This window comes from Mustela nivalis, assembly GCF_964662115.1.
Source record: "Mustela nivalis genome assembly, chromosome: 12".
NCBI lineage: Eukaryota > Metazoa > Chordata > Mammalia > Carnivora > Mustelidae > Mustela > Mustela nivalis.
The window spans coordinates 94,356,561-94,381,283 of NC_139031.1; the positions used below are offsets into that span (position 1 = coordinate 94,356,561).

The 24,723-nt window shown below is 54.1% G+C and overlaps 1 protein-coding gene across 11 annotated transcripts in view; it reads right to left on the reverse strand.

The window, feature by feature from the left end:
• The window catches only part of GRB10 (growth factor receptor bound protein 10), a 172,045-nt gene that overhangs the window by 97,035 nt on the left and 50,287 nt on the right, over positions 1-24,723 (reverse strand). For all 11 annotated transcript variants that reach the window (XM_082692791.1, XM_082692787.1, XM_082692785.1 and 8 more), the window contains one exon: positions 20,689-20,778. In XM_082692791.1, coding sequence (XP_082548917.1) covers positions 20,689-20,739 — 51 coding nt within the window. In that variant the 5' untranslated portion in view covers positions 20,740-20,778. The remainder of the gene's footprint in view (positions 1-20,688; positions 20,779-24,723) is intronic.

Here is a 24,723-nt window from a genome sequence, read left to right on the forward strand (position 1 = left end):
TTCCAATCAGCCAAGCCCACCCACTCCTCTGGAGCTGAGCCCCTGGAGGCCAGTTCTCTGGAGTTTGACTCAACCAGCTCATCTGTAAAATGGGTTCAGTGACAACCATCTTCCCCCAACCCCGCCCATCACCCAGAACTGCTGGAGCCTTTATTTACAGCACCAGGTACAAACCCAGGGCCCAGGGCTGGGCAAGGACCCAGCTTAGGGACGTGCACGTCCCCTGTCCACTGGCAACCCTGGTTTGCGCCTCATTATTCCTCCAGGATGAGCTCCCCACGTGTAAGAAACCGCTGCTCCTGTCTGTTGCAAATGCTTTCCCAGCCTGTCTGTCTGCGGTCTTAACTGAATTTTTTATTCTCCGAAGTGTAATTCAACATAGGCAAGTCCACTGAAGTCTTCTTCTCGGTTCGTCGAGGCAAGCTGGTGACTGCCTCCTTACTCTCTCAAGGGAACCAGAGGCTACAGCCTCACCACCCTGAACAAGCGTGACCTTCGTCAAGGACACTGGAGAGCATCTGTATAAGTTTTATTCTGGTCTCTCTTCCGACGTGACGTATTCCTCGCTCATCTCGCTGACATTGCTACCCGTGGACGGGAAGAGCTGACACCAGAGACCGGCCCCCAGTTCACTCCACCCTTTCTGCCTGAGCCAGAAGGTCACCTCCTTCCCACCTCATTATCTCCATGCACACATGTGTCTGAGTCGTGGCCACACTCACGCGTGGGTCCCACGGACCTGCTCATCCTGGAGCCACGGCCATGCTCTCCATCCTCATGGCCTGGGACACGTTTTCGTTGGCACACACTTCCCCTCTCGCTTCGTTTACTTGGATCTTCTTCTCGAATTGTTTCAAGGTTTGCTTTAATGATTAAAGCTTCTCTTCTGGTGTATTTGCTTACATATAAATGAGCAATGACTACCCATTACGAATCTGTACGTTGCTTGTGGACCATCTGACTGAAATCAGACGTCATGGAGCTCAGAAGAATATAAACCAGGGGTCCAGCTCCCTGCGACCCAGGCCTCACCCCTAGTCTGTCCCTCTGGGGACACACAAGACCCCGGGTGTCCCTTGCTTGGACTCAAGTCCAGGCCGGAGTCCCTGTCTTCTCCCCACACGCCACGGCCCCTAAGCACTCCTCTCATCAGTGGCAAGCAGACCTACCCCACGGAGACATCGATTTAGAAGAGAAGGACCTTCCAAACCTGATTTAGGCAACCCTGTCGCCAGATTTAGCCAATGCAAACGCAGGCTGTCAAGCAACACGGGAGTTTCAGGTAGACGAGGTGTCAGTCAGTCCTGGGCCCTGCATGAGGCTTGTCCTAACAAACATTCCTGCGAGTTGTCTGAGTTTAACTGGGGACCCTATACTTTATCTGTCAGCTCTGTACCGAAAAGACCATTCAAATCGGACAGGTTTGCACAACAAATAGCAGCGGCAGGAACAAAATCCCGACGCGGGGCTCATGTGTTTGTATATAAGACTCCCAAGTCAAAGAGAAAACACACACACACACACATAATTCAACAGACAGATGCTTCAGACAAGAATCCTATTATCCTGGTAAGCGAAAAAAGACGCCATAGTAGGAAAGTGCTAGTTTGTAAAATAAAGCCAGCCCAGGAGAAGCGAACCATGGCTGCAGGGGAAGGTCAGGCACCAACTCTTCAAAGGCAAACACTGGCACCTGGCCAGGCTCAGGGTCACGGAAACTGGGACAGGAGCAACAAGCCTGTCCCTGTGCCGGCCTCGTCTCCCGGGGCTCATTTTTGCTTGTCGTGGTGGGTTTCCTGTTGCAGGTTAGTGAGCCTCCCCTTAGGGCCAGGAACCAGCACTTCCAGTGTCCTTCTGCAGGAGGCCCGGGGTGCCATGCGGGGCCTGGGGGAAGACCCTGCAGGGCACCGGGCTGGTCCTAAAGCTCCCATAGGACTTGGCGGTGGGGCACAGGAAGGGGAATGGGATGGAGCCTCTAGCTGGGCAGTGCTGTCCTCTAGAAACTTCTTTCTTGTCATACTTCTGGGGCTTACACGAGTGCCCCCTCCCAACTCGCTCCCTCTGGCCTCTTGCTGGCCCCAGGCTGGGGTACCAACCCAACCGCTTCTCTGGACCCCTCCAGCCCCTCCCTGAAGCACTCGTCCTCCCCTGGCAGGAGCGCGCCCACTGGACATGCTGAGCGAGACCCCTGCCCACCCACGGAGGCAGGTGCCCGGCTAATGAAGACCCCCCGAGGGCTCAAGGATCACCAAGGACAAGGTGTCTCGAGCAGGCTGGGAACCGGCAGGGCAGCGGGTGTGGACGCAGGGTCAGACCCAGCAGGCCTCTCCAGGAGGAACTGCGGAGGAATGCAGATTCCCAGGCCTACGCGGCTTGTCTGTGCACCTCGCCCCAGGGACTCACTTCACAGGCTAATCCAGGAGGCGCCTGCCCAGCCTGGCGACCTTGGGACATGGCAAGCAGGCAGCCCCGTCCCGCTCTGCCCCGGCGATTCTTCGCCATCCAGAATGTTCTCTGCCTTGCCCTCCACACCCACTGTGGCCTCATCCTCAAGGCCTTGCCAGGAAGCCGCCTCCTTTCAGAGGCTTCTCTGATGGCCCAGAGGAATATGGCCTCTTACCCCTCCCCCTGCGGTGCTCTTTTACTCAGTGTGTGCCCCAGACGCGGGGCAGGGATGCCTCTGCCCCCTACAGTGAGGGGAGGAAGGCCAGCTGGAAACAAGGCCATGTGGCCCAGCACAAAGAACAAGGGGGCAGAGAACACCTCACTGCCCAGGCTGCCTGTCAGACAGCACGAGACGCCCACTCTCGTGGGAGTGGGAACCTCGCTCTCGAGACAGAGATGCTCGCGAGGCGGCTTGAGCCATTTCCTGGCTAAAAACCCACGCCATCTGGATGTCTTCTTTGCAGAAAGATCTATTCATATACAATGGAATACTATGCAGCCAGCAAACCCCCCTGAAACCTTGCCATTTGCAGTGACGTGGATGGAACTAGAGGGCATTATGCTGAGTGAAGTAAGTCAGAGAAAGACAATGATCTCTCTGATATGAGGAGTTTGAGAGGCAGGGCAGGGGATCGTGAGGGGTACGGAGCGAAAAAAATGAAACAAGATGGGATCGGGAGGGAGACAAACCATAAGAGACTCTTAATCTCAGGAAACAAACTGAGAGTTACTGGGAGTGGAAGGGTAGGGATGGGGGGGCTAGGGGATGGACACTGGGGAGGGAATTGCTATGGTGAGAGCTGTGAAACGGGTCAGCCTGATGATTCACAGACCTGTACGCTACCCCTGGGGCAAACAATACATTATATGTTAATAAAACAAAACAAAAAAACCCCACAGGCTGACATGAGCCTCAGGGAGCAGGTGGGGAACTTCAAGGAGAGAGAGCGGGACAGTCAGCACTGTGCCTGCCGGGAATAAAGCGGAGCGTAGGGCAGAAGGCCAGGCTCTGGGTCCAGTCCCAGGCTTACACCTGTCCGTGAGTCGTGTGACTGCTGCATCGGCTGTGTCCTGGGGCCGACGGGCAGCTTCATGCGTTGGCCAGGAGGACTAAATTAAAATGGCATAAACAAAGCGCTTGTCCAGCAGGTATAATGTTCCAGGCTGTGAATGGCAGGGACAAGGGGTCTCTAAGAGACATGTCTCTCTGGCGGGTGTCGGGGCTATGTCCTCGCTCCCATTCGGCGCACAAGGTGTTCAGGGGACTAAAAGCACAGCCCTTTGTTACTCTGCTGAGAAAACCAAAGAGGAACACCAGGGAGAACAGAATGAGGGGCTTCCACAAGTCTCCAACAAAATGTTCCATCAAAACCTCCAAGCTGGGGGCGCCTGGGTGGCTCAGTGGGTTAAGCCGCTGCCTTCGGCTCAGGTCGTGATCTCAGGGTCCTGGGATCAAGTCCCGCATCAGGCTCTCTGCTCAGCAGGGAGCCTGCTTCCCTCTCTCTCTCTCTGCCTGCCTCTCCATCTACTTGTGATTTCTCTCTGTCAAATAAATAAATAAAATCTTTAAAAAAAAAAAAAAAAAACCTCCAAGCTGAACTCTTCATGCAGATAAGCCCCCCCACCGCACACACGAACAACAATGCGTGACAATACTGTGGGCGGGGGGGGGGGGGCAGGGACAGTCCAGGGACGCCCACCTCAGGCTGTAAACTAAGCCTGAGTTGTGTGCCCAGCGCCCCCACGCCCTCTCCCGCAGCGGCGCTGGCTAACCCCACTTTCAGGGAGGGAAAGAACAGAAATGACATGGGTCCCACGGTCCAGGGTCCAGCATCTCACTTTCCCTCCAGACCCCTCTCCGGCACCCTGCAGCCAGTCACCCGGTGGGAAAGGGGTCCCGCTCTGACATACAATGAGCTGACGCTTGTAAAGTACGATCAGCATAGCCTTTGTCGGCTGATGCAAAACACAGCTGACGTCATGGAACAAGTCAGAATCAAAATCTACTAAGAGATGAGCCTCCTGCCCTAGTGAAGAAGGCGTGACCCCAGCACCTGTCCCTGGTTCTAACAGGGAAAGCATCGCCTTCCAGTCTCTATCACAAATTCCCTGCCGTCCAAAGCCCAGTGGGTCAACTGTGTGTGTGTGTCTTCGTCCACGACTTCCAAACACACACAGCTGTGTGTGGGAAACATCTCCTGGGCAGCCTCCTCCCAGCTACAGTTACTCATTTTTATTAGAACTTACTAGGTTTGGGGACACTTGGGTAGCTTAGTCATTAAGCGTCCGCCTTTGGCTCAGGTCCTGGGATCAAGCCCCGCATCGGGCTCTCTGTTTGGTGGGACGCCTGCTTCTCTCTCTTCCACTCCCCTTGCATGTGTTCCCTCTCTCACTGTCTTACTCTCTGTCAAATAAATAAATAAAATCTTAAAAAAAAACAAAAAACAAAAAAAACCTCCTAGGATTTTAGTAACTACTCACCACGCCAGCCGCCCTCTCCAGGAGTGAGGGTACTGCCTCCCACTTGGATGGCAATGATCCAAGCTGCTGAATCACACAGAACACCTGGACCGCCACTCCTCAGAGCAACCAAAACTCTTCTCCAAAACGGTAAGACACCAAGCGCGGCAGGGACAATGCCACTGTTTAGAAAACCACCAGACTTTAGCAAAAACCTCACTGCACCCAAGTGCCGTAGCCCTAAACCCACACCGTCCTGTGTATGCCATCTTCAGACACGTCTTTCTTTGCAACGACCTCTGAGTGTCCGGATTCTTGACATTAGGAGCAGAGGTAGTGTACGAACCACCTAGCTTTAAATTCGCTCACCCACTCTACAACACCAGGCACCAACACATCCATTTCAGTAATGCGAGGGGGAAGGAAGGGCAGTCTATCAATCCTTTATTTCTTTTTAAGCAGTTCCATTAAGATCTATCAGCTACCTAACATGAATTTCACCTGCCCTAAATGTACCATCCAACGAATGTTAATATAATTTACAGTATTTGTAGAGCTATCACCACAATCTAAATTTAGAACATTTCCATCGCCCTACAGAGAAACCTCGTGCCCAGAGCTGGCTCAGCTTGACAAATGGTTTTCCCAAAATAAAGTGCCTTAGCCACGTCAATTTTCTCCCCATCTTCTGATCTGGCATTCCCCAGTAGGCAGGGCAGCTCACCTCCCGGGTAAGAGCACTGGCTCTAGGATTTCTAGAAATCAGTAGCTGAGGAGCCTGGGAGAGGCACTAGCCCTCCTTGGGTAAGGGTCACCTCACGGGGGACAATGTGGAAGATTTCGTGTCATTGTGTGTGTGACACATGTGTACGTAATTAACAAGCTGCAATTTTCATGCGCATTCCTACTAATCCGCTGTTACCACCACCTCCCCACACCTGTGTCTCCCCAACTCCTTCCACCTGCTCCCTCCCCCGCCTCCACCTCTACTGAGACTCCACCACCAACTTTTAGCAGGAGGACAAGGACAGGACAAAGCACAGCAGACCGGATGTACGTGAATGACTACAGAACGGAACTGCAGTTAACATCGTGCCTGACTTCCTGTCCGTTTTCTGTTCTTGTTCCCTCCAGAGGAGAAGCTGGCAGAGCCATCTGTGACATCAGCTCCCAGGCGGGCACGGCAGAACACAGGGAGGGTAGACCCCAGGTACACACGAAGGAACCTGGGGACTGTGGACTCACTCCCTAGCTGTTTAGGCAGAGAACAGAAGTAGCTTACGGAAAAAATGAGCTCCATCAAACCCAACGGCACAACCTTCTTGGCCCTGCCCCCACTCAGTGCCCAAGTGGAAATACTCCCACAAAAGCTTTCACCAGTCTGAGAACTGGGAGACGGGTTCACAGCAGGATTTTCCAGTCTGCCCCAGAGGACACACAAACCCCAAAACACGGCTGCGTGTCCTCACCGGCCTGCTGCATGGGGTGGGCGGGCATGGCAATGGAAAGAGAAGACGGTCTGCCCTTCCTTTCCCTGCTTCTCCCCTGCTCTGCCTGTGCCGGCCTGGGGATCCTACGTGACTTCGGCCCCCCAGCCGACCCAAATCCGGCATCTCTTGCAGGCCTTCTGCCCAGACTGGCCTTGATCAGAACCCTGCCCTCCTCCCCTGCAGCCCCTGAAGGGAAAATCCACTCTCGGCACATGCAAGGCCCTCTAGCTTCCTCCAGGACTTTGATTCTGGACCTGCATATGGGGAAACCAGCTATAAATGGCTAGTACCAAAGCCCAGGCTTTGCTCTGGGGAAGGAGACCACAGAGAGTCTGGCCCAGGGACGGAGTGGGCAGCAATCACTCCGGGGGGGGGGGGGAACCCCCGAAGGTCAGGGGTTGGGACATCCACACTTTCACAAGGGATCTGTGTCTCGGAGCTCTAGCAATACAATGACTGTGGCTCAGAAAGGGGAGCCAGAAACTTCACGTCCATGAAATGTTAACCAATAAGGAACATGATAGCCAATGCTCCATAGAGCGGCGACGGCCTCACACGTTGGCACTAATTCTACCGTCCACATTGGCTCTTCATACGAAGCTGACAGTTTCCTAAGTCACTAACTTACAGATTTTAAGTATAAGCTACAGCCTCTGTCAAAACTAAAATGCTGCTATAATTTTTTTTTTTTAAGTAGGCTCTATACTGGGCATGGAGCCCAACGTGGGGCTTGAACTCATGACCCTGAGATTGAGACCTGAGCAGAGATCAAGAGTCAGACATTTTACCAACTGAACCACCCAGATGCCCCGACCCCTACATTTTTTTCACAGCTATTCGGGTCATCCTCTGGGATGTCCGTAACTCTAGAGAACGGTCAAGATGCGGAAGCCAAAGGCCACTGTGGATTTCCCCAGGCTTTCTGGGATGGAGGCCCCCGGGACAGGGGTTGGTGGTTCTCACCTGCACACACTGTTGGCCCAGGTTGGGGAGTCGGGCATCTCATCAATGTCAACGAGACTGGGTCACTCAGCCCTACACTATTACCCCCAAGTTCTCGAATGCAGAAGAGCAGGACAGGTCTGGGTGGGGCACTGAGGGCCCCCCTTCATGAAATCATGTCTCCACCAGGCCCACAGCTTGCCCTTTTGTCCTTCAACAGCCAACCACTCCCTGCAGGGAGGCAGGACCCCTCTGGCCCATTTACACGGTGACTAAGGGAGGCCCGACAGCTGGGCCCCCTTCCAGGGGACAGAAACGGCACAGCGAGAACATCATATCGCTGGGCGCCCAGCCCCAACTTCCGCTGCCCATTCGCTTTGTTCTCTGGGACCACTACCCTCATGGAAAGGGAAATGAACAGAGACCAAGACATCCACAAGTGCGCATCTAACGTGAATTTGTTACAACAGTCAGCGAGTAGCACCCACACCAAGATTAAGGTCTACCCCGGCCAAGGAGACAGGACGGAAATCTCTATGCTGCTCAGTGATGAATAAAGCCGACAATCAGAGCCCTCAACGCGCCTCCCCAGTCAAAATGCAACCGGGACAATGAGAACAATCTAAGAAACCACAAACTTCCAAATGGAATGAAATGCGTCCTGATCCCACCTGGGGCACCTCTGGCCAGCCACAACCCGAAGCTCTGGAAGACGGGCCTGGTGCTCAGCGTTCCTCCTGCTGCCCCCGCATCCCCGGGGTCACAGTACCGAGCTCCCCATAGACTCAAAGATCAGGCCCCCAGCTGAGGCCCTCCCGAAGGCAGAGGGAATGGAGTCCCCTGGCTACACAGAGACCCAAACAGAAAGGACAGAGCAGAGGGCATTCATTAACAAAATGCAAGCACAGCCAAGACGCTGGGGCCATCAGGCTCCACGTTCTGGTGACCTCACCATGGCGACATCCCTCAGCATCTCAGCGCCTGAGCTCCCTTCTCTGAAATGCGGGTCACAATCTTGTGCGCGCCCCAATGGGGACCATAAAGCCTCCGCATACATGCAAACCCGAGTTCCTTGGCTTGAAGCTTCCGGCATTGTCCTGGCAACATGACCCGTGCAACATCCACACTCAAACCCCGGCAGGAAAGCAAGCGGGTGGCGCGCGGTCCTCAGGGTGCACCGAGATGGGGCTGTGTTCCCAGCAGAGCTCCCACACCCGCCCAGCACACGGCACACCCCCACCGCGTGCCCGTGGTTAGCAGAACAACAAGAGGCACCTCTTCTGCGAACTTTTCAAAACTCCCATTTCAAAATCTGGAAAGGGCTCTCATTGGTCCTGGCTGACCAGGAAAAAGCCCCAGGGTTTACTGTGATGTAATTCTTGGAGGTGGCTCTCCCTCATTTCTCAGTCCCTCCGGCAAGTGGAGGCCAGAAGGCCAGGGGTGAACGGCAGCCCATGGCCAAGAATCTGGAGGTGGAATGAGGAAGCTGGGTCTGGCCCCGAGCTCCAGCCCGGGCCCCTCCTGCCTCCCATCCAGGTTCCCACACCACACCTGAGCCGGGTGTGATTATCTTCAGAGGGAAGTTAGGAGAGCAGGGAGGGGCGGGAAGAAGCTTCCAGAAGCATGATGAAGGACCTGGCCGAGGAGTCAGGCTGATGCTCCCTGGAGGTTTATCTTTCACGGAGCTCTGAGCAAAGCAAGTGTCCGAGACCAACCGAAGAAGCAGCAGAGACGCCAGAGCACAAGGAACTGGGTCCTCTGGCCCCAGAGGGGCCGGTCCTGCCGGACTTGGTCAGTGCCTCCCCGCACAGGACCCCTGGGTCCCGACCCCCAAGTGGGTCACCAGAAGGTCATCACATCCTTCATGAATGAAAACCGTTACTGTGATGTGAGCCAAATGTTTACAAATCACCACCGTGTCAACTCCGTGATTCGGAAACAAACTCCCTACCCGTGCCTTCTCCCTGCTCTATAAGGGGAGGTCTCGGGGGACCCGTGGGCTCCGTCCATCACGCATCTGCCTTCGACTCAGGTCATGATCTCCAAGTCCTGGGATTGAGCCCCGTGCTCAGCAGGGAACCTGCTTTTCACTCTGCCTGCGTTCCCCCGCTCTTGCTTGCTCTCTTTCCCTCTAACACATAAAACATACAAAATCTTTAAAAAAAAAAAAATACTATAAAGGGAGGCCTCTGGACCACATGGTCTCTGTATTTCTTTTGGGCTCCAAAGTGAATTCTGGACACCACATGCCACCAAGATGGAGTATGAAGGTTCGAACAGACCTTCTCTCCTTAAACGAGCAGAACACTGAAATGGTTTTTGTGCATGGACAGCAGGCGGCTCAGGACGGTTATCTCTGAGAGAGACAAACCCACTGCCCAGAGTGCCCGCGATCTGCAGCATGAGGAAGGGGGTCCTTTCGGGGAGACCTGTGTGGGGTGCCGGGCAGGCTGTCAGCCGAGTACTGGCTACACATGCATGGAAACCATTGAGGTCAGGGCAAGAGCCACCGGGAAGAAGCAGGCAGAAGGACCCCCAGAATTCACATAGGGCAGAACGAAGGTTGTGTCCCCTAAGCCACAGCGGAAAAGCTCCTACACGGAGCTCTTGCAAAGTCTTGCCTCAGATGTGAGAGCAAACAGGCCCAGAACGCCGGGTAAAGAAGGCAAGCTCCAGAAGGACTCAGGGCCTCAAAGAAGCCCAACTGTTCGCATTAGAAATCCCCTGGGAGTCAAAGCAGCACAGAAAAAGGAGAAACAAAATCACAGCACCCAGCTGCCTCTGACACCCAACCCCAAAGCAGCAGGCGTGAAGAAGCCAGGTCCGTCAGGGGAGGAGACGTCAGCCCTCAAATGTTGAAGATGACCCAGGGAAGGCCAGAACGTTCCAGCAGCCAGGAGAGCCAGGCCGCACCTGTCCAGGAGGGGGAAAGCCAACACAATCCTGACGGGCACCAAGCGCAAGCCCAGGACGGGCCTGGCCGCAGATGAGACGCCACACCCCTCTCTGCTCTCCCTCGCCCGGGACGCACCCCGTCACTGAAGCCTGACCACAGGGGTCTAGGAGGCTGGGGGTAGAACCCACACGAAGACACAGAAACTCTCCAAAATGAAGCACCCCGAGGAAAGCAAGGGGAGAGTGCCCCCAAACCGTACCCCAACGTGGGGAGGAGACTCAGGTTTGGGACCAGGTGGAGCAAAGCTGAACCCAGCATCTCCCATCCCTACCTTCTGGCCTGAACAAGTCCCTGGGCCCCAGCCCTCACAGGAAAACCAGGGAACAGCACCCACTTCAAAGGGTTTGCAGGGGAGACAGTGTAAGGTTGAAGAACACCAGCCGCAGACCCGAGTTGCCTCCCCATCCCCGAGACAGACAGCGCCGGCTCCCTTACAGCTCGGGGGGCTGGAAGGAGGCAGGGGAGCAAGGAGGGTCTCCAGGGCGCCTTCTGAGTTGCACTCACCCTCACACCCCTGGAAAGCAGTTACAAGTGACAATGCCTGACAAGTGACAGGCCACTCCAGCTTCTACCACCAGCAGGGACGCGGGGCCAGCCTCTGGCACAGGTTGGCTGCCTGCGACCAACGGCGTCGCGCTCAAGAGAAGACAGGAGTGTGTGTGTGCATGTGTACGTCCATGCGAGTGTGTGGAAATACAAGGGCCACTAATTTAAACGGTACACGGACACAGATAATCTACAGATACAGGGGCAGCCCCGCCTTTTCCACAAGAACTCCCCGCTAGGTCATGCTCCTTGCTTCTTATCAGCAGATCAGAGAGACTCCCTTCCTGGACCAGCAAACGGGTCTGATGGAGCTTGCACCTCTACCCAAGGCCTCCTTGTCTAAAAAGCAGGTCTTGGCCTAACAGGATCCCTGGATCCACTGAAAACACTGATCCATGAACTCGCTAACCCCGCCCCTGGCACCAGTCCTGGAGCCATGAAGGGCAATAACAAGGTCCCAGACAGAGCCATAATGTGACTCTGTTCCAAACCAGTCCAGAAGGGAGTTGCTGGGAACAAAACAGGCCCCTCCCACTCCAGGGAAGCCCCAGGCCCTAGGAAGCTCAGCAAGACAGGGACCTACGCTCAGGGTGCAGACTGCACAAATGTCATAGCCCAGCAAAGCAAGAACCAGGCTGGCAGATGGGGCAGGTTCGTGCAATGGTGTTGCATGAAACGGCAACTTAAACATCGGGAAAAGGACTCTCCAGGCCTACTCTAAGGCTGGACACCTGGCTGACCCAGAGGGCAATGAATGGACAGAGGAGAGGCTAGTTTTGGGTGATGAAAAGACAGGTTAACTGCATCTGAAATTTCCGTCATCTGAAAAGCTGGCATTACACCGGTCCCCAGAAATACTTCAGCGACCACCAGCCTGCCAGCCGCTGCCCCTCAGGCAGGTGCTCAAGCCAGACTGAAGAGTCAGCCTCAAACTCTTCTGCTCCCCATTCCAGCTCTGTCCCTACATCCTGATGACTCGGCTTTCTAAATATACTTCGACACACTTCTCTCACGGCCGCTGCGGTGTCCTGGGCTCAGGCAGCCAAGTCTCGCCCTGGAGCACGGACTCAGAGCAGCTGAGAAGAGAACGTGGCATCCTTATCACACAGCAAGCAGGGCAGGTAGGGGATGGGGTACAGCCCCGTGCCACACACACAGGAGAGGGTCAAGCCTGGGACTCACAAGACCGCGCCCTCAATCCACACTCTACCCCTGATCTCCCGTCCTTAGAAGACTGCAGACGGGATGGGGCTGCAAACACATCTACTCAGTAAGAAGCAGGTTGCGTGTGCACGTGAACACCCAGTCCACCGGCAGCCTAAGATCTACACACCCCTGCCGGGACTTAGCCGGGGAAGGTAGGGAGGCAGACACCACTTTACACTGATCTCGGGTCCAAGAAAGCTTCTTGGACGAAGATGTCTGTGGTCACGGAGCGGTGTCCTCAAACTCATCGAGGACGGACCTCTTTACCAGCCTAGTCATAGGGCAACTGACCAGCCTCAGAGACTAGCGTGTGACGGCTCGGTCACTAAGAACGGAGAAAGCCTTCCAAGAGACTCACTTGCTCCGCAATCGTCCGCCGAGCACCCACGGCACGTTAGCCCTTAAAGTCCAGATCCTGCCCTCTTGGCTTATCTGGACCAAACAGGTAGTAAAGCCATAATCACACTATGCAACTGACACGCTCATAATGGGAGGGGCTGAGGCTCTGGATCAGCAAGGGAAAGCACAGAGCGGCTAAGTGGCAGAGGAAGCTGCACTTTAAATGGAACAGGAGGGAAGGTTCCCTGAAAAGGAAGGGTAAGGAGTGGGTGCGGCTCGGCGGGGATGCTGGCCATGGGGGGGTCCTCGGTGCTGGGGGAGGCGGCCGCCCCACCTTCAGCATCTTCATCTACATTGTGACAAATCTGGATAATGAGACCAGACGGCAGCCCGTTCCCTGGGAAACAAACATCCTACCTAGCTTCCTGCACTTTCATCCCACTCTGGAATGTTCTACCAATGACGAAAAGTCTTGTTTTTCCTATGAGAAAAACCTTTGATGATTAACCTTCTGTTTTTTTTTTTAAGCGATCTGGTTCCAGCCCATCTGTCAGAAGCAGGCTCCCAGGCACGCAGAGACAGCTGGCGGAGACCCCGCTGCCCCTCCTGTCCTCCGCTGCTGGGACGGGGCTGGAAAGACAGTCCCTGCAACCCCTCCGGGAGCTGCCCGCTGAGGTGGGGAATCCACCTGCTGGAGACGGAAGGCCAGGTTTCCCGTCACTCTCCCGGAAAAACTCACTGACCACGCCCAGAGGGACAGAAAGCTCAGTAAGAGGAGACACTGAAAATCTGCCGAGTATTTATTCTTTAAAGATCAATTATAGGAAAAGTTCACAGAGGCTGAGGATATCACTCATCTTCAATTACCAGCAACTTCATACACCCCCCCAGGTTTTGGGTTTGTTTTTGTTTTTGTTGTCCTCCTAGTTAATACAGTAATAATCTTTGAAAGGTCCCAGGAGCCACATCCGCAGGGTCTCCCTCAGACACGCAGGAACATGGCACGTGCTGGGGACCGCCCAGCTGACGATGACAAAGACACAGCTGTGGAGAGTCAGGGGCCCCGGCTGCTGGGCCGGTAACCGGGCAGCGAGAGCAGGTGTGCCAGCCGCCGGACGGGGCGCAGGGAGCAGAGGGAGGGAAATGCCACCAGCCAGCGATCAAGGGATCTGTGCACGGTGCTGTGCAGTTCGGGAGGTGCGAAGCACCATCCGGGAACACCAGAACAGAATTTAAACCTTCCCTGGTCGCCAAGAGCAAACATTCCAATGGGAAATCAAACAGAGCTGAAAAGCTCATGCTTCCACTACTCCACAGGCTTTATTAAAAGCAATAATTTTAAGGTCTCTCTCTCCCCTCCGCCAAAATGCACCATTAAAACAAAACCAAAGAATAAAAAACCTGTTGCAACTGCTTGTGCTCCTGTCAAGCCATTACACTGGGGAGCAGTGCTCCCCAGCTGGCGGGCTGACCTGACCCCTTCCCCCGAGGACCCTAAGCCAGCACTTCCCAAGCCCCCTGTGGGAGACGGCGCGGTTCGCAGATGGTACGGACACCAGGAAGTCTAGTACAAGTATTTTATATAAAACATAATAAAAAGGAAGTACTAAAACATGACATAAAACAAAAACAACACATGCCCACATTTTTATCACTAATTCAACATTCAGATTACTGTACAATTTCTAAATGTGTTCTCTCAATTTCTCTACTGCTCCTGGGCTGGTCAGGACCACAGCCCCCCGAGGTCGCCCAGAACACAGGGAGGCCTGCCTGAAGAGACCCTTTCCCCACACAAAAGCCCATCTTGCCCCCAATGACAGATGAGACTCTCACGCGCTGAGAGGGGGCAGTCCCCCTCAGCCCCCCAGCTCCCAACTGGCCGGACCCACCTAGAGTGCTGAGGACTTCGTCTAAGAAGGAAAGACAAGCCACAAGGTTGGAAACAAGGAAACGTGCCAGAAACCAGGGCAACGGAAGGCCCCTCAAGGACCAAAGGCCTGTGGGCCATGGCAAGTGGGCAACATAGAACACACGGGCTCTGTTACTGACGGGGCCTGAGGAGGGAAAGACGGGGGACTCCAGGGCTCTTGTGTCACCCTGCTGCACTGCAAGCATCCTCCCAGGAGGTCCTGCCTGCCTCCTCCCTGCGCCCCGCCGGCCTCCGGCTCACACCTCCTCACGACACCAACACACCAGCCGGGCACGCTATGGTCTTTCCGGAGATGAGATGACCTCTGAGACTTCACAACGGGCAGGAAGCACTCTGCAAACACAGCTGTTTTTTTAGAATGATTTTAGAATTGTTATTTCTTGGAACCACCAGAAGCAGTCGACGACGTGAAGCACAGGCCTGAGACGGTGACATCCTCTGAGCGGAGGCGGCGAAAACAGCATTTGGACCAGAACACGCCCATCTCCCTTTCCAGTCGAAAACCAGATATATCCTTGAACATTTTTAATTTCTATTTATTTACTTATTTGCAGCATTTCATGGGTTTTCAGACTGCCTACTTATGACATTTTGAAATACAATCATCTTATGGACTTGAGGACGAGAGCCGGTCATTTCTCTTTAACTGGAGAGTCGTCATGACACTGAGGCTCAGAGGGTACCAACGAAATACCGCATCACAGGAGCTCTGAGAACTGAACCCCGCTCCCCCTGACGATACCTTCCCGCCTCAGTCTCAGGGACACACACGCGCCACGCGTAGCCATGAACATCAGGAAGAACACGGCTGCTCCTCAGTAGGGAGCAATAGCTTCTCTGCTCTGTCCTTAGTGTCATCTGCAAAGGGGACAGCATGGTGGCCCCATGTCCCAGGGCTGGCAGGAGGGTCCAAGACTTGGAGCACAGAAGCGCTGAGTGTTGTCTCCACAACCTGCCACACACCACACAATGCACCACACACAGAGTCACAAGCTCTGGGCTGAACACCCACACATGTCAGGGGATGACTCGGGGTCCCCGCTGCTCCCCACAAGGCACAGCGCTGACACAGACCCTCCCAGCTGGTCTTGCACCTGTCCGTCTGTCACACCACGGCCGGAAGTCCTCGACAGCAGGGTGGGCATCTGGGTCCCGAGATCTAGCCACAGTTTGCCTGTCACTCCCGACACGTAAGTCCATGAACAAAGGACGCGCACTACTCCCAGCAGTTAAAGAAAAAGGTTTTCGGGGCGTCTGGGTGGCTCTAACAGTTAAGCCTTTGCCTTCGGCTCAGGTCATGATCACAGGGTCCTGGGATTGAGCCCCGTATCAGGCTCTCTGCTCAGCAGGGAGCCTGCTCTCCTTCCTCTCTCTCTGCCTGCCTCTCTGCCTACTTGTGATCTCTCTCTCTTTCTGTCAAATAAATAAATAAATAAATCTTAAAAAAAAAAAAAAAAAAAGAAAGAAAAGAAAAAAGAAAAAGGTTTTCAGTGGCTTCCATAAGTTACAGAAAGTATAAGCACACACGCTGCTTACCGACAGGCCGCTCACTACCTCAGGTTCCCGGAGCGAGAACCAGATCATGGAGAAAATGGTTTTCCAAACCAAATGCCATCTATTTTTACGTGACGGTCCTGCAGTGTGGTTTCAAAGACTGGGGAAGACTGCAGTCTCCAACTGACCTAGGTATCCCAAAACCACCTAAAAACTCTACATCTAGAGACGAGATCTACATGCAAAGAAATCAGAGAGCAGCTCACATAGTCACATCAAAGCGATGGCTCCTCTCCTGCCCATCTTGGATGCGCAGAACACAGCGCCGGGGACCCTAATTCTCACAGTGACATTGTAAAGAGAAGACACGGACATGGAATTTATTTAGTCTAGGGTACGTTCTACATGTACAAATGCCCTCTTCTCCCTCACAAGACTCCTGTAAAATAGTGGTTATTAGGAAATTCAGCATCAAAACTTGAAATGATTTGCAAAACCACTTCTAGGTAGACGTCCTATCAGCAGGGATGCCTCGTGAAGCAAATACAAGGGATGGGATGAATGCTCTCTGCATCCTTCCAGCCCACCTGTGAGAGCCACAATGAGCCAAAGTCACCAGCCACAAAGTGCTGGAAGAAAATGAGTCCAATATAAATGACCTTTTGCCAAGACACAGGGCCATAAGAATAAAAACAAAGAGGCTACAGGATCCCTCTCTGGTTAAAAAGATAAAGAACAGGGATGGGCTTTGGGAATGGGATTCATTTCTGGGGACGGATCCCAAATCAAGACTACAGGACTGATGTCATCTCCCAGCTCCTCCACACCACCAGAAGGTGCAGGAATCGGGTTGTCCCCAGAGGTCCGCAGGCCCAGCAAAAACCCCCAGCTGATCAGGCTCTGATCTTGTGCCCATGGCCTTGACCACGAGTAGGCGACAAGGAGGCCTCCGTCCGCCCACAGCACTCACTGGAGCAGTCAGTGTCCTAACACAGCAGTTGGCAAACGGCTTCTTTGCTAAGGGCCAGACGCTGCTCTACTGGGCTGCTGAGCCCAAAAGCAGCCACTGCAGAGATGTAAACAAATGAGCATGGCCCTGGTTCCATAAGCCTCCATTTATAAAAGCAGGCAGGGGGCCGGACGGCCCATGGCTGTTGTCTGCCAGCCCTCAAGCTGGAGAGGAAGGTTCCTGGCCTAAAGGCTTGGGACTATGGGACTGAAATGGAACCAGAGAAGCAGCAAGGGGGGCTGAGACAGAACTGAGGAATTCCCTCGGGGGCAGAGGAGCCAGGGACAGCTCCCTGGCGGAGTGTGGGGGGCCTTTTTATATAGGCAAAAAAGAAGGGAAACTCTCACTCTTCTCAGATGACATCATACTTTATGTAAAAAACAGGGGTGGTCACAGGGACCCTCTCTCAGATGCTGACTTCTAAGACAAGCGTACGTGCGTTTTTTTGTTTTGGAAGATTTTATTTATTTATTTATTGGACAGAGAGACAGCAGGAGAGCACACAAGCAGGGCGATGAGCAGAGGCAGAGGGAGAAGCTGGCCCCCCCACTGAGCCAGGAGCCCAAAGCAAGACTGGAGCTCAGGACCCTGGGATCATGCCCTGAACCTCGGAGGGCTGAGGTTTCACGAACTGAGCCACCCAAGCGCCCCATAAACATACGTGTTTTTGATTCAGAAAGCAAGAATAAAAATCAGAAAAGTAAAGCTCGATACTCAGTGTTTGGAAATTCAACAGTAAGCTTGATAACCTGTATCACGTCTACATTAGAGCATTTCACTGCCAAAGCACCATTCAACGTTCCGTTCGCATGTGTTCCCTGAACTCGTCTCGCTTCCTACTTTTTTGCATTCCTTTCTTAAGGATAATAAATGCCGCTTTCATTTTTAGTCAATAAATAAAATGTACCTCTTCACAGGTGTGTAACCCCTTCCTCTAAACCCCAGAGGCCAGAGGGAGGTGGGAATTAAGGACTTTTCGGAGTGAACAGAGAGAACGCAGGGCCCAGGGAGGCCCCCGTAGGGCACAGTTCCAGATGAGTCAAGTCAAGGTCTGCTGTGATGTGAGAAATGAGAGCTCTTCCCGGTTTGGACCTTCTGGGGTTTTAAAATTGCAGACGATGGCCTGCAGGTCTCTATTTATAGCCACTCCCATTCCCACTTGACTAAAGTCTCACCTCTCCCCCAGCCTCCCCAGGCCAGGCTTTTCCTCCTCTGTTTGCAGAGAGAGCCCTGCCCACTCCTGCCTGGGTGCCACCTAGGCTCTGAATGCCTCCTCTGGGGAGGCCTCTCTGACCTCCTCTCTCTCCTGCTGGCCTGTTTTATTTGCCTCCGAATTATTATCCTCATTCACAATCATCTTATTTGCCAGCTGTCCCACGTCCACAAGGACTCATGAGCCCCAGGAATCTGCCTGCCTCTTGCAAAGCTGTCGCCCTAGCTCTGACGCTGTGTCTGGTCCAGTTGATGACCAAGGAATGAAACCTAATGAAACCTAATGAAACCCGAGACACGGCCACCCGCATGCCGGGCGATTTCTGTGCATTTGCTCCGATCCCCACACAACTTGGACACCATTAACCCTTTCTTACCAGAAGAGAAACTGAGGCACAGGACTGTTACAAGACCCCCCCCCAAGGCCACAGAACTATGATAATAATCATATTTTAAAGGAAAAGCGAAGTCTTCAGAGGGAAGCTGCTTGCCGCATCGCACCAGCCCTGGGGCCCGTCATGCCCGTGCCACATAGTCCCTTACCACGGAGAGCAGGATAACTTAATGCACTTGCTAATGTGGGTGCTTCTGTGTCCATAAAAAGGTCTGTATCTCAGCAATCTATTGACCAAACCCTGTCATGAATCCACACCCCAGTTCTAAGTGAACAGCTAGAATCAGAAAACCATTCGTCGCTGACGATCTTAAGAATTCTTCTCTCTAACTTAGGAGATTTCTCTAATTGCTAAAACTGCAGATTGCTCAAGACTGGAACTCCCTGTAAATCATCCCATTTTCTGAGAAATTCTGGAACTGTCATCCGATTTCCCAGGAATGGTGGATGTGAGCTGCCAAGTCTGGCTGCTGGGTTTTTATGGGAGGAGGACCATGCCATCCAAAGTCACCAAACGGCATGACTGAGCATTTCCTCCAGGGGCAACAGAGGCTCGCTGGGCTGACTACCACGCACCCATGGCTTCCTGGCTCCTTCAGAGCAGCCTCCGGCAACTGAGTCAGCCAAGACAAACAGCTCTCTGGGGACTGAGGCGTGACCTTCGCCTGGCGCTTCTGCCATCTCTGTGTGGCCCTGCGGGAAACTGAAGATGGGGGACGGGGAGGTTGCAAGAGGGACTCGGTGGTGCCCATCAGGTCTGGCCCTGCAGGTCTGCTCCATAACCAGCTGGCGAAGACACTTCTCCACCAACTTTCAGACAGACTGCCCTGGGGACAGTATCCCTTGTGGTGCACTGATCCATCCCCTCCATCTGGGAGTGACAGTAGGGCAGCAGGACAGACGATGGGCACAGTCTGGGCCCAGACACCTGGGCAAAGCTAAGTGACCATGGGAGAACGAGCCACGGGTGCAGCACAGAGCTTTCATCAACAGGGTGAGGCCCTCTAAGAACAAGAGATCAGCCCGGCAGAAGGCAGAGGGCCTTGCACAAAATCACCCACGGAACAGACCCACTGTCCCCAGCACGCTCCACATTTCGGCTAGGGTGCCAGTGCTCTTTTCTGGTTGGTGACCGGCTTCGGTCTCGTCTCAAATTCAGCAGCTACAATGAATAATTCCTAACCTTCAGCCTCTCGTTGAAGGTCCACATCATGTTGATGCCAAAAAAAATTAAAAAGGAAATCTCTCCGCAGCCGTGGCACACAAGGAAATTCTCATCGCTATTACCAAAGAGAGACTTTACAGATGAAGGAAGGAGACAACAGTATCAGATCAAGGGTAGAGCATACGGAAGGACTTTCAAAGCTTGGGAGCCCTGCCGGGGAGACACTGAGGGCGAGAGAAAGATGGTACAAGTGCGTGAAGTGTCCGAAGCCTCATAAAGATGGACAAGCTTGGGGCATCCGGGGGGCTCAGCTGGTGAAGCCTTTGGCTCAGGTCATGATGGGGGGTGGGGGGTGTCCCTGCTCAGCAGGGAGTCTGCTTCTCCCTTTCCCTCTGACCCTCCCCCTGCTCCCTTTCAAATAAATTTTTAAAAAAAAGATAAAGAAAAAGACAGACCAAGTCTGGCTAGTGCATTCCTTCAGATGTGTCCCTGCACATGGTCAAGTAGAAGTTCAAACACAAAAGTGGTTCGGAAGATGAAGGAAGCGTCCAGGGGAGACCCACCGGGCAGCCTGAGAACCTGGAGGGCCGGGTCTGAATGTGCTGTGCCCTGCACCAAACCCCATCGCAGACTACTGGGTGATGGGGCGGGAAGGAGCCAGTCTCGGCGGGGGGCCGGCCTCCATCTCTGAAAGACAGGCCGCGCCTGGGCCCAGAGCCCACCCTCTCCCCACTCCTCGCCCAGGATGCAGTGCCCCCACATGAACGTCCCCGAAGGGGCCACGGCCCCTGCCACCTGGGCTCTGGGGCCCAGCAGATGACCACACCTGAACACCCCATCCCGCAGGTCACAGGCAAAGCTGCACAACAATGACAAGCTCCTCGAGGAGAGGGTGCCACGGACAGAGAGGACAGGTGATAAGCCTCGCAGCAACAAGTGAAGACAACCCGGCAGACATGTGATCCTCTGTGGGACGTGCCAGCAGCCCCGGTGCAGCCACGGCCAGCGACGGAGTGGGTCGCGGTCACTAACTCCATCTGCGCCGTGGCCCTGAGCCACTGCCTGTGCAGGCGGCAGCCGCCCACGCTCCCCCTTACCTGGTAGTACGGACGGTGCAAGAAGGAATCCGGGCAGCCGGCTAAAGCCATCGGCTCCTCCTTCCCGTTACACTGACCGCTCTGCAGCACCTGCAATGGAGACAGATGGTGAGAAGCCCGAGCAGAGAAGAAATTCATTCCTCCCAACTTGGCTATGAACGACATGACTAAGGGGACTGCCGCTGGGACACCCCTCGGGCAGTCAGGTGCTTGGTCGGGATCTCTACCCCCGGGGGTACCAGCCGGCCTTCTGAGACAGGAGCCAGCTACAGAGCCCCCAGACCGCCGAAGGGGACCTGGCCCACGGCACTGACTGCATGCCTTCTCAGGAGCTCCCAGGGACCCCTGGGTTCCTTTCCTTGTTACAAATATTTACACCCTGACCATTTATCATACTTGGGCCATGATGGATTTAGCCCAATTTGGATGAGGCAAGGAGGCGGGTATGTGCTGCTGGGGTCCTCGGGGGGCTGCCTGTGTGCACACTGGGTCCCCTGGCCACAGTCAAGATCGACCACTGTCAGGGGCATCTAAGGGCCCCCCGCCAGCTCTACCCTCTTCCTGAAGGCCCCAGGTCTGTGAGTACAACCCCTGAGAAGAACATTCCCAGAAATGGACTTGCGAAGACCCGGGAGACTTTCCCGCCCTCTACATGAACTGCAAATAACAGCAGCTATGTGAAAAGGCATACTGGCTCTTCCAGGGAGCTCCTAATAAGCAGGAAACAGAGATCCTGACTTTTGCTGTTTTACTCTACTGTGGAGCAAACCACCAGCTCGCCATGTACGAAGCAGACGAGTTTCCCAGCTGAGTCTGACACAGGCCCCTCCCTTCTGATGCAGCAGGCTGGGGCTGGGGTGAGGGACGAGGGGCGGGGGGCGACCAGTGCCTTGGCCTGGACTCGGGATGGGCCTTCCCTGTGCCTCTGATCACACAAACAAAAAAAGGAACGCTCCGCCAAACTTCCGTGAAGCGAGCTTCTCTGAGACCCATCTTTCCTTCGAAATCTCAGCAGCAGGCAGAGAGCGGGGTGTGGATTCCAGAGTCATCAGTCGTGAAAACATTTTCAGGAACGGCAGCAACGAACGCTCCCCATCATAATCACTCCCAGAGGTGCACGTCCTGCACCCTTCCTTCCTCCATGGTACAGACACCCTGAATAATTCATAACTCTGGGCCACGAGAGGCTTTCTTGAGCCTCTGTCCTTGCAACTGTCGGCCCCAGCTCCACCACCAGCAAACACACTATACCCTGTAGGACTGAGTTCAGCAATCACCTCCTCCAGGAAGTCCCCACAGACTGCCTCTCACCAATCATTGCTGCTCCAAGATGGCTCTGTCTGTGTCCCTTCTGGGCTCCTGGCCCCACGCTAGGCTTATATTCATCTTTTCATTGGCTACACAGAATTGTAAATGTTCCTTCCCAGTCTTGCTCCCCACAAGGTAAACTGTGCGTTCACTGTGCCCAACACCCACGCCAAGAGTGGACGCTGCCCCCACTTCACCAGGCACTCAGCATCTGGATCTAAGCAGGGCAGCATTCACAAAGGGGACTCTGGGGGGTCATCCATGCCAGCCCGTTACAGCAAGAAGAAAACAAAAGAACTCCACGACGGCCACCCCACCACGTCCAGGGGCCACAGCCAGCAGGACGGACCCCCTGAGCAAACACTTTCTGCTCCTATGCTCAGGGCGTGGAAGGGCCCATCTCCCAGGAGTCGCTTTACTATGAAAAACATAAGGACAACTTAGAAAGGGGCTCATTTCATTCCACAAAATTGAAAAGGAGAATGGAAGAAACAGTACAGGCAGGAAGGGGCCTAGGACACCATAAACTGGATACTGGGGGCGGTCACATCGAATGAATACAGCAGAAAACTCAACCTGCACGAAGGAAATCCCAGAAACATGGACAACAGCCCCCAGAAAGAACGAGCCTAACACGGAGGCAGAACGGCAGCTTCCAGATCAGTGCGGAGAGCAGCACCCAGCTGTGAAGGGAACAGCACCTGCCCATCGGGGGCCCCATGCCCCACCCCCCCCACAGAAATGCTCCCTCCAGATAGTTTGAAGTCTTCAGAATTCAGAAATCAGAGACTCACAGAAGCTTCCCAGGCGATACCTAAAATCAGATGGGGCACAAAAGTCAGGATACTGATTTCATCTGCTGAAACAGCACAGAAATCAAGGTAAGACCCAGTAATGGGCTGACCTGGGTCCTCCCCCAAAATCAGAAGTTGAAGCCCTAACACCCAGGACGCAGAATGTGGCTGAATTTGAAGGTGGGAGGTCTTTAAGGGGTGACTGGGATCCAGTGAGGCATTAGTGTGGGCCTTGATCTGGTGTAAGAGGAAATCAGAACACAGACACGCAGACGGATGACCATGGGAACATACGGGGAGCAGACAGACGTCTGAACACCAAGGACAGAGGTCTCAGTGGGGGGAACAGCCCTGCCCACAGCTCAGTCTCAGACTCCAGCCTCCAGAGCCATGAGAAAATGTATTTCTGTTGTTTGAGCCACCCAGTCCATACTATTTGGTTCTGGTGGTCCTAGAAAACAAATTCAGATGCAAGGTATTAGAACACTACTAAATTGTCATTTTAGCTAAAGGGAACAGAAGCACCCTAAACATGTAACATTTACTGCCGACCACTCATGTTTCCTGCAAGTGTGTAGGATCCTTTAAGCCACCTGGATGGAAACTGAAGAACATACCCTAAGAGGCCGCTGGGCTGGAAAGAACAGGGCAGGAGACATGGAAGCACAAACAAGCTGGCGGGAGCACTCCACTCCCCGCCTGGGCGCAGTTGTGGCGGGTCACCTCCCTCCAGCCTCCGGCAGGGCCAGCAGCTCCCAGCCCTGCACAGCTGCACGCCCCCATGGTGGCGAGCTCCATGTGTCCAGGTTCCAGGCCCAGCCATTTAATCCAACACCAACCTAGAGGCTGTTCTGAAAGTACGCTGCGGGGCACCTGGGAGGCACAGTCAGTTAAGCATCCGACTCGTGGTTTCAGCTCCGGGCGCAATCTCAGGGTGGTGCGATTGAACCCCTCATCGGGTTCCACATTGAGCACGGAGTCTGCTTGAGACTCTCTCTCTCCCTCTGCCCCTCCCCGCTATGCATGCACACGCGTACATTCTCTCTCTCCCTCTAAAATCAATTTAAAAAAATAAATAGATAAATAAATTAATAAAAGTGCTCTGTAGGTACGGTTAACATCTGAAATCACAGACTTGAGTAAAGGGAAACCTTCCATAATGGGCGCGGGCCTTGTGCAATGTGTTGAAGCCATAAGAGCAAAGTCTGAGGTCACCCCGAGAAGGGATCTGACCTCAAGACTGTAGCATACTCCTGCCTGAGTTCCTGAACTGCCAGCCAGCCCCACAGACTCCAGATCTGTCAGCCTCTACAGTCACACGAGCCAATTCCTTAAGGTAAGTCTCCATACAGACCCATATATGTTCGGTTTCTCTGGAGAACTCTGCCATAAACACACCAACCGATCCCAGCCGGCTGCCAGGACGATTCTGTGCTGTCTCCTCTGGGCCTCCCAACCCCCCGAGGGTCTGATGGCTCTGCATGGACAGCTTCCCAGCTCTGGGCCCTTCTGTAAATACATCTTCCCACCTCTTCAGTCTGAAGTCTCACTTTCCTGGGATGCTGTTTCCCCCCTTCGCCCACATCCTGGCAGGCCTGGGGGAGGGACTCCCGTCCTCCTGGCTCCCCCTTCTTGCCACATAGCCTGGGCCTTCCTGGCCGATTAAGGACGCTCTCTGCACCCATATTAACACGTTGCCCCACACCTCCTTCTGCCACTGCTTCCCACACTCCTTCCAGCTCACTCTGTGCCTGCTGCTTGCCCTGCCTCGTATGCCTCTGGAACTCTGGGATGTGTTCAACACAGGGAAACATGCTACTTTCCCCCTGAAGGTTCAGATTTAATGGCTGTTGGAGTGCCAAAAATATCACAGAAACATGGCCATTTTATCACCTTAATATGACCTTTGAAAGTATTTACCAAGTGAGATTGC